Source organism: Pinus tabuliformis, chromosome 4_2 (assembly GCF_031772625.1).
Source record: "Pinus tabuliformis cultivar Carrire ecotype Pingquan chromosome 4_2, CPIR1, whole genome shotgun sequence".
NCBI lineage: Eukaryota > Viridiplantae > Streptophyta > Pinopsida > Pinales > Pinaceae > Pinus > Pinus tabuliformis.
The window spans coordinates 974,332,719-974,348,379 of NC_142304.1; the positions used below are offsets into that span (position 1 = coordinate 974,332,719).

At 34.9% G+C, this 15,661-nt stretch overlaps 1 protein-coding gene across 1 annotated transcript; it reads right to left on the reverse strand.

The window, feature by feature from the left end:
- Positions 1–3,702: 3,702 nt before the first annotated feature.
- On the reverse strand, positions 3,703–4,443 carry LOC149172880 (putative disease resistance protein RXW24L). Its single transcript, XM_089426498.1, has one exon. The coding sequence runs from the start codon at positions 4,372–4,374 to the stop codon at positions 3,703–3,705; it is 672 nt and encodes a 223-aa protein (XP_089282624.1). The 5' UTR covers positions 4,375–4,443.
- Positions 4,444–15,661: the final 11,218 nt, after the last annotated feature.

Below are 15,661 nucleotides of genomic sequence, written 5' to 3' on the forward strand. Positions count from 1 at the left end.
GAGGCGGAACAAAGTAATGCACACTAGCCGTCAGATTTGGCCAATCAACGGTCCAAATCTGAGCAGTGGATCGCAATCGGTGGTGGCCTTCGGCGGATATTGGCGGAATCCACATAAGACTTGCGACGACAATCGGCGGAGACCTCATAGGAGATGCGATGGCGACTGGCAGGGTCAACGAGGACCATCGATCAAGCGCGCAGATCGATGGCCCACGTTGCATCGCCAAATCGCAATCGGCAAATACAAAGGAGCGGGGGTTTATGTACATATGCATATATGCGATCTGATGGACTGGACCCGATAACATTATAAGCCATAATATATGGATCTTGAGATCCGTCAAACACCATTTTTAATGTATTTTCGCAGTTTCGTTTGTTAAACGAAATGCAAAGGAGAAAGCGCCGATGCGATAAGCCGAACCTAAAAGGGTACCTTAAGGCTATTACATATAGTTTCAAGTCCAGAGGAAAGCCATTTCTAATGTATTTTCATAGTTTTTAATGTATTTCCAAAATACAAAGGGACGGGCCATTTTGATATGCGATGGCGACTTACAGGCGGACCCGATAGGAGAATAAGGTGGATTTAAGAACTTTTGAAGTCCAATACATAGAGTTTTTGTGGATTTTCTCAGTTTCAAATACATTTCAATGTGTTAAACAAAGAGCGGCTGTTTCCAGGAGTTCCAGAGGCCCGAGACACTCTTACGTTACAGAATAGGTGGCCACCTCCCCTTTAGGCATTATGCAATGATTGTATAATGCTGGAAGAGGGATTCGAAGTGAACAGAGGCCAGGGAGACTAAGAGCCGAGAACCTGAAACGAACAGGCAGCGCAATTTTGGCTTTAAAAGCCACAGACAGAGAGCAAACAGAGGAGGCAGTATTGCAGGCAAATGCCGAGATAGAGTTAGGATAGAGATAGAGAGCGTTGAGGGAGTCTGTGTACTCAGAGAAAACTTGAGAGGTTCAAGTAAAGCTCTTGTTGTTGCATCTGTTGTGTGTGAGGCTCAAATTGAGCTCACTGTTGTAAAAACTCTGCTTGAAGACATAATAGAGAGGCCACCACTGAAGGCTAGACCAGGAGATGTAGCCCAGGAGTATTGGGTGAACTCCTCATTAAATTTGTTGTGTTATGTGTTGTCTATTATGTTTTGTTTACTGCTTCATTGTCTGTGTATTTCACAATCTTATCAATCCATTGCATAAAATAACATATACAAATCCATGCACATAAGTCTGTAATACCTTATTAATTGTTTTACATCTCATTATTAGATCAAGGGGTATCAGAGCTTTAGGTTGCTAAGGTTGGACAAGCTTGTGCTGGATTGGTGAATGATAACTAGGTCAAAGCTCAAATTAGGAGAAGGAGAACTGGTTGAAGCTAACCCATAAATAGGAAGAGTCTACCCTAGGAGGAAGATGACAGAAGAAACTCCCTTGGAATCAGGCTCTCAGTTCATGGACAACTTCATGATCATGAGAGCCATGGTAGAAGAGATGTATAGAGAATTTAAGAATGGTAGAGGCAAAGATTCTTCAAACTCCAAACAAGACAAAGGAACAGAAGAGTCTCTTCGATATGGCCATTCTGAAGGCAAAGGGAAAGGAAAAGAAGCTCCTCTATCCACACCTCCTGATAGCCCTGAAAATAAAAAGAAAACATCTTTGATTAAATTAGATGCTAAATTTGATTTGCCAATATATGATGGAGAATTAAATGTAGAGAAGCTAGACAACTGGATTAGACAGATTGATGTGTTTTGTAGGGTGTAGAATATTGATTCAGATAGGAGTAAAATTCAGCTGGCCAGCCTACGCCTTGAAGGCACTGCCTTCGTATGGTGGGAAGGCAGGACACAAGTTGACTTGAAGAAGCATGGTAAAATTGTTTCTATCTAGAGTGAATTTGTTTATGCAATTAAAAAACAATTCTATCCACTAGCTTATATGCAACAAGCCATGATGAGTTGGCAAACTCTACGCCAGCTAAAGGGGAAAATTGTACAAAGCTACACTCAAGAATTTAGAAAAAGAGCTTTGATTCTAGGCATTTCTTTAGACTCAGCTGAAACCTTGCTGAAGTATGTAGGTGGGCTACACAGTTATTTAAGGCACACCATTCTCATGTTTAACCCTACTAGCATAGATGAGGTATTTGTCCAGGCTACCCATCTAGAGGCTAGAGGCAAGAATGTGAACCCAGAGATTGGGGGATCATCAAAACCCACTGCAAGCAAGAACAAGGAAAAGAGGAAGCAGAAATGGAAAGAGAGGAAGGCAAATTCTGTACAAAAGGTCAAACCTTCATGCACTCACTGCATGGAGGATGGACATGATGATGAACATTGTTGGTCTTTGCATCCAGAGCTGAAACCCAAGAAGTTTGATGGCAAGAAGAAGAAGACTGTTGCTGCTATACAAAAATATTTGGGGTTAGACTCAGGTGATGAAACAACAATTGCAGAAACATGATCACCATATTTGAATCCCCTATAGTGCAGGCCGGAAGAGGAAACCATTTGCTATGGAGAGAGAACCTTCTCCTCATTAACGCCCATCGGTGGCACTCTAGATCGATTCACCTTTATTCGCATAGGGAGCACAAACTCCTTTGCAAAGTGTTCATGTTTATAGCACCTCTAACATCTAAATGGGATCTCGTAAATAAGGATCAACAATGCCACAATAAGGCCCATTTGATCAAGCCTGAAAGCCCTCCTTAAAGATCAACACAGATGAGAATGTGGACCAAAGACATGTCACCAAAGTAAATATAGGATGAATCATGCTCAAGATAGCTCCCTATCATAATCCCAAGATTTCCTCATGCCACAAATGCACTAAAAGGCCTAGTATATGAATCATATAGGGACGGTAACAATACGCTCACACCTAGTGTTGAAAATGGGAGTCCAAGGTTTGAATATGACTGATGTAGAGTCATTGGGGCTTCACCCAATGAACCTTTGACAAATCACGTACAATTGTGCCATACAAAGCAATTCCCTTAATTTGACTACATATTGAAAAATACCTCTAAAAATCACATTATTTAACCCCCTATTATTATGAACCCAATACACCTTCCCAATATGAAGTTGAGAAATATGATTGAAACTAGCTAAGAGCCCTCCTTTCCTGAGTCTCGTGACTAGAAGATGTCGGTTGGGCCCAAATTGCCTGAAAATATGAGGTGTCCACCGCATAATCCAGAGAAACCTTGTCCCCCATAGATGGGGGAAACTCCTTCCCACGTTTGAATAAATTTTGGACAATGATCTCCAACAAAAACTGCTCAAAGCCCCAACAAAACCCTTGAAAACCCAGTAGGAAAAAGAAGGCCAAAAGTGCTAAAAAACAAGACAAATAATTGTATGTTACACATAAAAAGTTGATAAAACACAATCATTATCCGATAGAAACTCCACATGTTTGTAGGGCATGTGCAAAAACAATAAAACTAAAACTTCGAGGAAACTGCCATTGCTATTGCCCTCTTGCGCCCACTCCCTCTTTCATTTAGCTCCTCCTTGCTTAGGTTTGTCAACATATTATCATTTAGTTGGTCGGCCCCTTTCTTATCATTTTGCCAGTTGGCCAAACTTTCATCATTTCCTTCGAAGTGCTTGGCTCTCTCATTTCGTTCAAATTGCTTCACCATATCACTAAGAAGTTCTGTAATTGCGAATTTCTAAGAAACTGCTAACCAAACCTGATAGTCGAAGCGTTTATGGACTACTTTGCTGTTGAAAACGTGTTGGAGCAGAAGAGTTTTTCCCTGCCCTCCCATGCCCACAATGGAAATAACTGGAGGGTTGTCTTCCTTCAATATCCATTCAGTAATCACTTTAATATTGCCGTCCATGCCCACAATTTGTGATTCTTGAAGACGAGCATATGATCTTTCCCGCCTTTCTTTAAAACTATCTGCATGTCTTACTTGACCATGATCATTCACATCTAAAACAACAGCAAGCAATTTGAGATTTTCTGCATTAACCATTTGGATCTGCTTGAGTCGTTCCTTTAATTCCCTAATTTTACGGCCCATCTTTAGCCGTAATTTCAGTTTGGGAAAGATGTTATCAGTTGCCCCGCATTCCTCCAGTAGGTACTCATCATCGGCAACAAAATCCTCAAGACTCTCAAGCCAATTGACCACTAGATTGGAGTTACTTTTCTCTCCAGCGTCTGCTAAGAGACATTTAATGGAAATAAGCTGCTCACTAAAAAATTCAAAATCCTTTCTGAAATTAACAATCAGATATACCTCTTGGGAGAGTTTGTCTGCCACAATAGGAGCGAATTTGTCTATGAGCGCGCTAACAACAGCTGCTTCTGCCATGCTTGCTTTGACCCTCATAGTGTGCTCTCTGATTTTGTAGCAACTGCAAGTAAGAATAAGAATGAAGAGATTATTAGTTGTTACTACTAGTTAGAAAAAGAGGACAATCATTCCATGTTATGCCACGCTAGCAAAAGAAGTAAGTACAGTAAGAATAAGATTTGGAAGGATATTCCATGTTACGCCATGCTAGCAAAAGAAGTAAGTAGAGTGAGAATGAAAGGTTATTCCCTGCCGCACCACATTAGAAGAAGAGGCAAATCATTTCAAAAGCTTATTCCATGCTCCACCAATGTAGAAAATGAGGTTAATCTTTCCATCACAGCAAAATTAAGAATGAAAAGTTTTACCATGTTCAACCACATTAACAAAAGAGAGAGTAATCATTCAAAAGGTTATCCCATATCACATTAAGTTAGAAAGGAGGAATCAGGAAAATGATTCCTTAGCAAGAATAAAAGGTTGTTCCATGTGACAATACACTTTAAAAAAATGTGAATTGTTTCAAAAGGTCATTTCACACTGCACCATGTTCCATGTTAAGGAAAATCAACCACACATCATTTTATTCACAATTCCACTGCTTCCAACAAAGAATTATCGTGATCATAGTAAAATGGTTGTAAATGGGGATAGCTATCAATCAATAGTAAAATTTCAAATGATGTTAAATTTCTTAAGTTTTGATTTAATATGATTGAATTTTAGTGTAAAATTAGTATATTAAATCGTGGTTGTTTAATACTTATTTTTTATATAAAAATAATTGATAATTAAATTAAAATAATAAAATAATAAAATGAAAATATTTTTTTCTAAATAATTCATATTGAAGATTTTGGTCGACACGTTTGGAACCAACAAGTGTGGTTCATCGTGTCCCAAAGATGAACCACACTTGTTGGTTCGAAATGCATCCACCAAAATCTTCAATGTGACTTATTCCGAAAAAATATTTTATAATTATGATATGGATCACAAAAGCTTGAATTCTAATAAAATGAAAATATTTTATTCATTAAAGTTATTATTCAAATATCATAATTTCAATAATTAAAACTATGTGAGAAAATTAAAGTTAGATTTAAGTTACAATAAGTTTTAAACTCTATTAATGGATAGAATAATATAGTGATTAATTTTTATATTTTTTAAGTTTTCAATGTTATTTGAAATATTGATTTTAATTTTATTGTATATATTGAAATAGAATGAAATAATTTTATTTATGATTTCAAAATATTAGTTGAACTATTAAATTTTGTTAATATATTTAGTTTAAAAGGATTGTATTTTATTTATCAAATTTATTAGTATCTTATTTTAAGTGTTCATTATAGATACTAAAGACTTATCAATGTATTTTTCAAATCAATATTATAAAAGTATTATATTTATATGGAAAGGCAGAGTTTTTCTCCAAAAGTAAAAGTGAAATTGTAAGAATTTTTTAATATCCACCTTCTAGCAATTTAGAGAGTATATTTAATAATAAAATAAATCAATTATTTGGATCTTTTATATATAAAATTTGTAAGGAATTGTAAGTTGTGGGGAGCATAAATTAAGTTAAAATATTAGAATCTAACCATAACATAATTATGTCAAAATTCTAATTTGATATTTAAATTTAATTAAATTTTTAAACTTGAGCAAAATAATTTATCTTATTTAAAAAAGATAAAAGTTAGAAAATTAATACAGGTTTGGTAAAAATATGTGACATGTATCAAAGTGCACTAGTTAGCTTCCCTATTAAATTAAGTTGTTGAGCAACTTGCTTAGCCATAAACTAATGATAATCCATTCTAATCATTAATAATTGCAATTACATCAAATAAAATGAATATGTTTTACTCATACAAATTTGTTGTTTCCTAAAGATGCAATGTAACAAATTTGCATAAATCGATAATTTATGCAATATATGTATAGATGAAATATATATATATATATATATATATATATATATATATATTTATCCAAATAGACTCTTTTTATTGGAATCCAGTAAGACAATTTCAAGAAAGAATGGTATTTTTTGTTGTTGTTTGGAATGTTTTTTTTGAAGTCGTAGTCTAACTAGCCGGAGGAATTGCCAGGAAAGTTAAGAAATTCCAGTCATATGTAGAGAAAATCCGGCAAGGATTTTTGTAAATCCAAGTTATAGTTGTTAAACTTTAAAATTTTAGGTGTCCTAGATGTTTTTGATGGTGGTGAATCCATTTCCACCATCAAAAACACGATTCAAACACTGTATTTACAAGATTTTTTGAAATTTTTTTGCCCGGATTCTGGCCACTTTTGGTCGTTTGGGCAAATAGATTCAACACCTTGAAAAACTTTGGGGCACTTGAATCTTGCAGATTAAACAATTTAAACTCAAATTTTTGAAAATTGTTGCCTAAAATTAACTAGAAAACATGTCTTAAAAAAAACCATTTTATCTATAAATTAAAGTACGCCTATAATTTATAAATTCAAATAAAATAAATTATAATATAATTAAATATTTATCAACATAAATATTATAACTTAATGACAATAAATATTATAAAATAATATAATATAAAACTTCAAAGTGATGGCAATGAACGAATTAAAGTCTCATTGTCAAAGCATCTAAATTGATTATTGATTAAGAAAGTGCAAAAACTGTTGGAATATTAATTCCTACTTGTCTCAGTGGTGACTTTCTACGTAAAGGGTCTGTTCATATTCTATAAGAGTGGTTTCCCTAGTTTGGTGTGTGGTTGAGATATTCTCTCAACCAACACATTGTATGTCCAAGATAGTTTTCCTATCTTGAGACAATACTCTTGTATATATGTAATTGCATATCTGATTAATGAAATATAAATAAATTCCTTTGTAGAATTTTATCATGGTATCAGAGCCCTGAGGGCTTGGCGCCTCCTGGGTTGAGGGAAATAGGGAGTATATACCTTTGTTATTTTTTTTTTTGGTCCATATAAGCCAAATGAACCTAGCACAGACGAGGCCTAGTGGTAGAGGGGGCCGAGAGAAAGCCTGGATCTTTGATAGACGAGGCCGAGAGCGCTGGTATAGTGGAGCGACTTTCATGTTGTGGATTGAAGACCCGTGTGGAAGACTCGAACGTGTTGTTGAGTTCGTGTTGAAGTGGGTGTGGTAAGGGTTGCTGATCTGCTGCTGCGTGGATAGATCAGGATCGGCTGGTGCAATTGAAGAGCAGCTGGAGCGCATGAGTTGGTGGATGCATGTTCAAATCCTGGAGAGGTAGAATTATGGATGATTGGAACCTTTAAAATTGCGCTCCAATATAGGAAGTTCTATGATCCGGGCTTCTCCGAGGCGAGAATCTGTGCACACAAGATGGACAGTAAAATTCAGATCTGCCTATGGCAGACGAGGGTTCCAGATACGGGTTTCCAAGGGGCGTTCTTATACTTTCAGTTCCTTATAACTGTTCTGGTCCTCAGTCATAGAATTTTGGATTTCTCACCAACCCTGTAGATAGGAGGTTCGTGAAAGCTGCGTTGAAACTTTGCGCTATTGTGAGTCACGATGGTATCGATTCGAATAGCAGCCACAGGCCATATCGACAATAGTACGATCAAGAAATTGACGGGAGCAGGCTGTGTCAATGTAGAGCGTGCTGCAATTCTTCTACCATACGATCTTTGGCCACCAAGCTGAGGCTCTGGGCACACTTGACCATATCATTGAGGATGTTTGCATTAGCCATCAGGGAGTGAATTTCGTCGACGACCTACAAATAATATCGCAGATTGGCAGTGGGAGGTGCCCAATGGGACATCAATTCCTTGGTAGATCGAAAGCGTTCCTCCAGGTGGCCTTGTAAGTGGCGAATCTTAAGGGAGAAGCCGGAATCGAATTCGACAAAATTCTCAACATTTCGTTTGTAGTGTCCAAATTGTCCACGGTGAACATTATTTGCTCGGCCGTCGCTATCACTCGCTCTCGCCTCGTCTCCGTCTATTTCTGACAGCGACTTTCTCAGACTCTGGTCTGACACTGACATTCCATTTATTTCACCTCCGTCCAACTTAGACACTAACTTGGCCTTTCACTTCTGTTTGTTCTCTACTACGAAAATCTTGCTAACACGATGGAAGAATATGAGGGATTCACACGGCTGCTGGTTTTCCTATTCTCGACAATGGAGGGTTCTCGACCATGGAGGGTTATGATGTCTGGGTCGTCTGTATCAAAGGAGGCAATGTTGATCAGAGGAGGATTCGGTGCGAGTTCATGAATAAGGCAACAACTGCAGGATCAGGAGAGCATTCATTTTTTTTTCAAGGTAATTGAGAATGGTGGTAGAAAGGAAGCCTCGTCCTCTTCGGCAATAATGTTTGTCTATATTAATGGACTTTTGGTTTTTCATCTTAATGTTTGCGCCTCTAGTATTCACTACAACATGTTTGTTGGTTTGTAAAAAGTTGGATTCTATCAAATGAATAAAGACGGTTGGTGGGGAAAATCTAAAACTTCTACTATCCCCCCAAATTAGTATTTGCTTGGTAAAATGATTTTTTTTTTCTTGATTTTTTTTTGGGTTTTGTAACTGAGACATGTTGAGCTTGATCAACTTAACATGTAAATGCTATTTTGTTAGAATTGATCACTCTAACAATGGAAAATTGAAGTTGGAAAGATTCAAGAGGAAGACACCAAGCTTGGATATGTTTTTTTAGAAGAAATTGGTGAAGTGTGATGGTGGTAGTGGATATTAGTTGGGTGAAGCAACAAAAGATGGACAAACAAGATAAAATATTGTGTTTTCAAATAAGGCATACTCATAGTATATGTCACATACATTAGTAAGCAAGTCTAGGATGTTTGTAGTGGTCGTTGTAAAGTATGTACATGGTGACTCCAAGAGATGGAGTGTGAAATGTAAGCCTTGTAAGGCATGTGTATCCCCATATAGTTTGTGGTAATCTAAAAACCACTTTGTATTTGCAGTGTCGATTTGTGGTAAGACAAAAACCACATGTAAGAGTGAAGTGGGACAAAGATTCTTGTTGGCATGGTTTAGGGTTAACCGAGAGAACCCTTGGCCTAGTTAAGTCGGGTCTTTGGTGAGCCTTAGTAGTTGAAGTACCGTAGTGGCAAGTTTGTAGCCCATAGTGGTTGGAGTGCCCTAGTAGTAGGTTTGTGGCCCAAAGTGGCAGGAGTGCCTTAGTGCCAGATTTTTGTCCCAGAGCGGTTGTGGTGAGCCTTCGTGGCTGTGTTGAGCCTTTTTGGCTGAGTTGAGCCTTGATGGCTTAGAGCCCTTGGAGGCATGGTTGACGGTGATCCGATAAAACCTAGAGCATGGTTACGGGTAATTCGATAAAACCCATGATGATATTGGAGGGGGATTTACAGGTACAGGTACAGGTGTGCAGTTATAATGGTTGAAATAACCATGTATGTGAAGGACATCCTACAAGACTAGCGGTTGTAGCAGTTAGTACCCATGCATTCTGATGGATGGTTGTTCTTTTATATGGACATCAACATATTCTTTTATATTTGACAACAACTAGACTTTGCAAATTGATATCGAGACAAGTACTCATTAAGGGGGTGCGTTGGAATATTAATTTCTACTTGTCTCAGTTGTGACTTTCTATGTAAAGAGTTTTTTCCTATCCTATAGGAGTGGTTTCCCTAGTTTGGTGTGTGGTTGAGATATTCTCTCAACCAATAGATTGTATGTCCAAGATAGTTTTCCTATCTTGAAACAATACTCTTGTATATATGTAATTGCATATCTGATTAATGAAATATAGATTCCTCTGTAGAATTTTATCAAAAACGCCAAAAGTAAATATTAAGTTTGTATTAAACATGCAGTCTCTTAAATATATCATTATTGATAATAAACTGTTTATGAAGGTGAAAATTCTCAAACTACTCCTGTCTGCGCTAAGAATTATGTTAAATTTAAATAATATATTATAAAACTTTGAAGTGACTTCTTAAAATAGATTAATCAATTGAAATCTAATTCATATTTTTTTTATTTAATTTAATTTATTTAAAAAAATTAAAATTAGTAATAACAATTTTCTTAACCCATATAAAATTAGAATATAATTTTTATAAAATATAAAATAAAAAATTTTCAACATTAATTAAAAACAGTTAACCAAATCAAAAGACATTTATTTAAAAACAGTTTAACCAAATCAAAAACAATATAATATGTCTTACCCAATATAAAAATACAATAGATCAACACCAAAATAAACAATATATGTCTTACCCAAATATAAAAATACAATAGATCAACACCAAAATAAACAATAACCCGGTTTTCACATTTCCCTCGCACTTAATAAAACTTGTCTTCCACATTTAAAAATCCATTATTTTTGGCCTTTAAACAGAAAGTCAATTTTAATGTGCACTCTATGACACACTAGTGAATTAACCTCTTTGAAGTTTGGTCTACATCTCTAAGATGGTCATAGATGATTCAATTATGGTGAGTTGAACATTATACTTGTATCTCATTCAACCTAGTGATGGACACTAGGAAACTACAATGTACCAAGCCACCAATGACAACTTCAGTTTTTTCCATAAGTAAAAATATATCATATGCTTAGTTAGTAAAAAATATGCTTAACTTTGATTCCAATAATCAACATTCATCTTTTGTAAAATAAGGTTTTAATTGATACTCCAAATTAAGTACTAGCATGGACACTAATTTATAAACTCCAATTTTGTTAAAATTGATCTTGTAATTTAGAATCTAAATTAAGAAATTTTGATTGTAAAAATGTGAAATTCATCATGGTTTCTAAATTGCGAAATTAGACTCAAAATGTGAATTTATATTTAAAAATGTAAATTTTGAATAATTTATATTCTAAAAATGTGGATTTCAATTATGAAAATGCACATTCAAAATTTGAAGTTTCAATTTAATTCTAAAATTGAGAATTTCAATTGGAAAATTGTATATAAAAAATTATCAATATCAAATTCCGACCTTATGTATTTAGATTTCAATATTTTGAATTATTTTTTTGTATTACTATATTGAGAATTTTGTTTTTTTTGTGTCAAATTTATAATATGAATATGACCAACATTGTTTAATATATCAATATTGAAGAGATGTAACAAATTTTTAAAAATAAGTGATGTTGACAATCATTGTATTCTAAAATATTTAAAATTTTAATAAGTTTCATATAAATAAAACACAACTATGAGCTATTGCTTTTTAACAATTTCCTCATTTTAATTGTAAATACTATAAGGTAATTATTGAAAATTTTAATCACAAAATTGACATCCCGTGCTAAAAGAAATAAAAGAGAGCAATTCAAGTTTTAGGTAAAGCAATTATGCCAATAGGTGTGTTTATTTTAGAATAGGTTTCCAGAATTTTAATTTAATTTTCAATAATTTTTAGGGGAATGGTATGGATTTAACCTCCATTAAATATTCACGAATACTCATAATAGTGCATGCAAATCAAAAGTTGACATTTATCTCCAAAGAATTATGTCATTTTCCCCTTTTAATTAAACCGATTAATTAGAAAAAATGTCATATGAAGTGAGTTGTGGTTTTTTGGTCATGTGGTATTGATAAGTCATGGTATTGGCCCATGGTATTATAGAAAAGCACTCTTATAGATTAAAAATATTCATGGTAAAGTAGGGCTAAATCTTCATGGTTAAGAATCTTGTTCCATGCTTTTTAACATATATATATAAATTCTTTTTATAAATAATAAATATAGTAATAATTCAAAATAAACTTATAATTGAGTTATTTTTTATGATTTTTTTAATTTTAGCAATGTTAGATGTATCCTGAAGTAAGTGTTTTAATGTTCATTAGTCCTTGCGCAATGAGGGCTCTAGCAATAGATTTGCAGTTAGATTTGACTTATACAAAGCCTAATGTTAAACTTTAGGCATAAATCACGTATTTTTTATTATAATTTAAAAAATTATTTTGTAAACACCCAATTGGAAAAAAAAATAATGTCTTATTTATCTGGCTCAACTAAATCTAAAAAGTCACCATGTGGAGCACTGTGTCACTAATGTTTTGCATTTATTTCTAAAAAATAGTTAAAATTAATACATGTTTCACTAATTGTTTGCAATAATTTTTGGAAACAATTATAATAAATATATGTCTCACTAATTTTTTGAAAAGATTTGTAGAAGTCCTTACAATTAATACACACCATTAACTAATGTTTTCAAAATTCAAGCTTAAAAATCTATTTTCAGAATGATTTTTCAAAATCTATTAACACTTGCTAACATCACTCATGTCACCACTCCAAATTAACCCCAATTTCTTAATTTTTAAGACCTATGAGTGATTTGTTAAGTAAACCATGGGAGAGTGACTTAGGAATTTTTCTTTTAAATTGGTCAAGTAAATTCTCGTAACTAACTAGTTATGGGCCTAAGTCTGCATCTCATCTCCCATAACGATGAAGCTAACTATCTTTTGTGCATGTAAATCTTGCAATATCAAAAAAATCGTTTGAAAGGTTGAGCTAACACATCTCCTTCTCCTTCTTATCAACTACAACTATATGTATCATGTAATTTGAACCCACTGGTTTTCCATTCCTACTTCGTTCTTTACCCATCCTCTATGCTCAATGTTGCAAGTGTAAGAGAAATGTGGAAAAGAAAATTGAATCCCTCCCATCTTTGTATTTTTGGCTTATCTCCTTATATCTTTACTCAAATTTCAAGTGTAGGCACTCATTGGATGCGGAATTAAATTCAACATCTAATGAGTACCCATTATGCATACTTTTGAGTATACCCAAATTTATAAAAATGGAAGATACATTAAAAAAAGCATGTTCAACACGTTTTTTCATGTATCTTCAATTTTTTTCATTGTGGGTCTTCTCAAAAGTATGCATAATGGGTACTCGTTAGATGTGAAATTTAATTATGTATCCAACGAGTGTCTACACTTGAAATTTGAGTAAACCAATAAGGAGATAAGCCAAAAATATAATAAAAAAAATGTTTTCTTATTTTCCCTCGAAAATTCATATCTCTTATTTTATTACTTTTAGGCTGAAATTTCTTCTAATAAAAGCTTCAGGAGTGAGGGAAAGGCAAGCGAAGGCTAGAGGCGGGCTCTAGAAGAAGATCGAAGTTCCCACATGGCAACAACAGTGGCATGAGGTCTAAAATTTCAGATTTGCAATAGGAGGCCAAGAATCTTGCAACAGGAGGTCGAGGAAGTGCTACTGGAAAAGATTTGACTAGGTTTGGCTAAATCAAAGTTGGAACATCATCTCAAGAGCTTGGTCTTGGTCTTGTAGGGTATTGGTCTCAGTCCTAAGGTCATGGAACTCATCAATTGAAGAATCTATAAGGAAGAGAAGAGATTTAATGGTTTTTCTCTCAGGAGGAGAGGTGTTAGCCCTAGCTTGCAGCCTATATATTGTGTCACTATTCTTATTATTTTTAGTAGTTTTTTGATGCTTCACACATATAATAAAGCAATTATCAATTTAAAGAGAATTAATCATAATCCTTGCCCTATTGAATTCTCAACATGGGATCAAAGCTAGGTTGACTAAGGGCATCATGAAGATCTCCTCTACATTGAGTAAGTTCATCAAGAAGTGTTCAAAGATAGCAAGCTAATTCAAGAAAGGAATCAAGGAAGAATGGAGTCTCTTATTCTCTTCAAAGGAGGAAGTAATCAAGGAAAAAGATGAAGGTCTCTTCTTGGCATTCACTGGCACATTCCAAGATGAAAACATTTGGGTAATTGATATTGGTGCATCTAGGCACATCATAGGTCATCACAAACAATTTAAGACCCTATCAAAAGGAAAATACTCTTATTCAGTGGAACATGGAGACAACAAGAGCTATCCCGTGAGAGGCATTGGGTCAACTTCTATAGGGTTGGAGAATGGAAGCAACATTCACCTCAACAACAATTTATTTCTTCCAGGTTCGCATAAGAAGTTACTTTCCATTTAAAATTTAGAAGATAAGGGTGCTAGAGTAGCCTTCACTGATGGAAAGGTTGTTTTATGCAGTAAAGACTCAAGTATAGAAAATGCTAGAGTCATTGGTATTCGAGAAGGAAGACTTTACAGGCTGATATCTCCTGTAGTTCAAGACTTGGTTCACATTGAAATCATACCATGTGAACTATGGCATAAGAATATTTGGTCATCTTCATTTCAAGATCCTCCCATATCTAAACACCATATTAGATGGAACATCTAAGTTGAATGAACACCATGACAAAGTATGTAAGAGGTGTGCATTGGGGAAGAATACTAAGAGACCATTTGGAAGTAGTGCTTCACGGTCAAAAGAAATCTTGGATCTCATTCACTCCGATGTATGTGGCCTTATGAATCCCCAATCACTTGGAGGCCATCTATATTATGTCACATTCATAGATGACCATTAAAGAAAACTTGGGTTTACTTAATGAAAACCAAGGACAAAGTATTCACAAACTTTCAAGAATTCAAAGCTAAAGTAGAGAACCTTATAGAAAGAAGAATCAAGATATTGAGATATGATAATGGAGGATAATATGCATCCAAGGAGATTATAACATTCTGTAAGGAATCTGGGATTAAAAGGAAGTTGATAGTCCCACATATTCTCGAGAAAAATGGGGTTGCAGAACGAATTTAGAACCGAGCCATTGAAGAAAGTGTAAAGGCGATGTTACATGATCAAGATCTACCAAAGTTCCTATGGGGAGAAGCTACCAAGATAATTGTATATATTCAAAATCGAAGGCCCCACATGTCTCTAGACAACAAGACTCCCGATGAAGTATTCACTTGGAAGAAACCGACTGTGGATCATCTATGTATCTTTAGCTTTCCCATATATATTCATATACCAAAGGATGGAAGAAAGAAGTTGGATCCATCAGGCATGAGAGGAACATTTGTTGGTTACAACAATTCCTCTAAGGCATATATAATATACATAAAGGAAGGACACCATATAGAAGTAAGTAGAGATGTCATATTTAATGAGAGTATTGCTTTCAAGAAATTCAAGGAACTTCCCATGGACGCAGAACTTCCAGTATTTGAAGAAGAAGCTAACAGGGGCCAAGATGAAAATCGTCATGAAGTTGAGGGTCCTAGTGAACCCGTTCAACCTAGGGTCCTCCCCAAATCAAGAAAGAGACCAAATTGGTTGAAATATACACTACTTGATGCAGAAGGTCATGGGGCAGTGAAAGGCTCATTTAGAGAAAGAAAGAAACCAAAGAGATATTATGGGTATGCTGCATACATGACAAAGCTAAT

What these genes read in the sequence shown, in the direction of transcription:
- LOC149172880 (XM_089426498.1), bottom strand. Translation starts at nt 4,374, where the DNA reads ATGAGGGTCAAAGCAAGCATGGCAGAAGCAGCTGTTGTTAGCGCGCTC.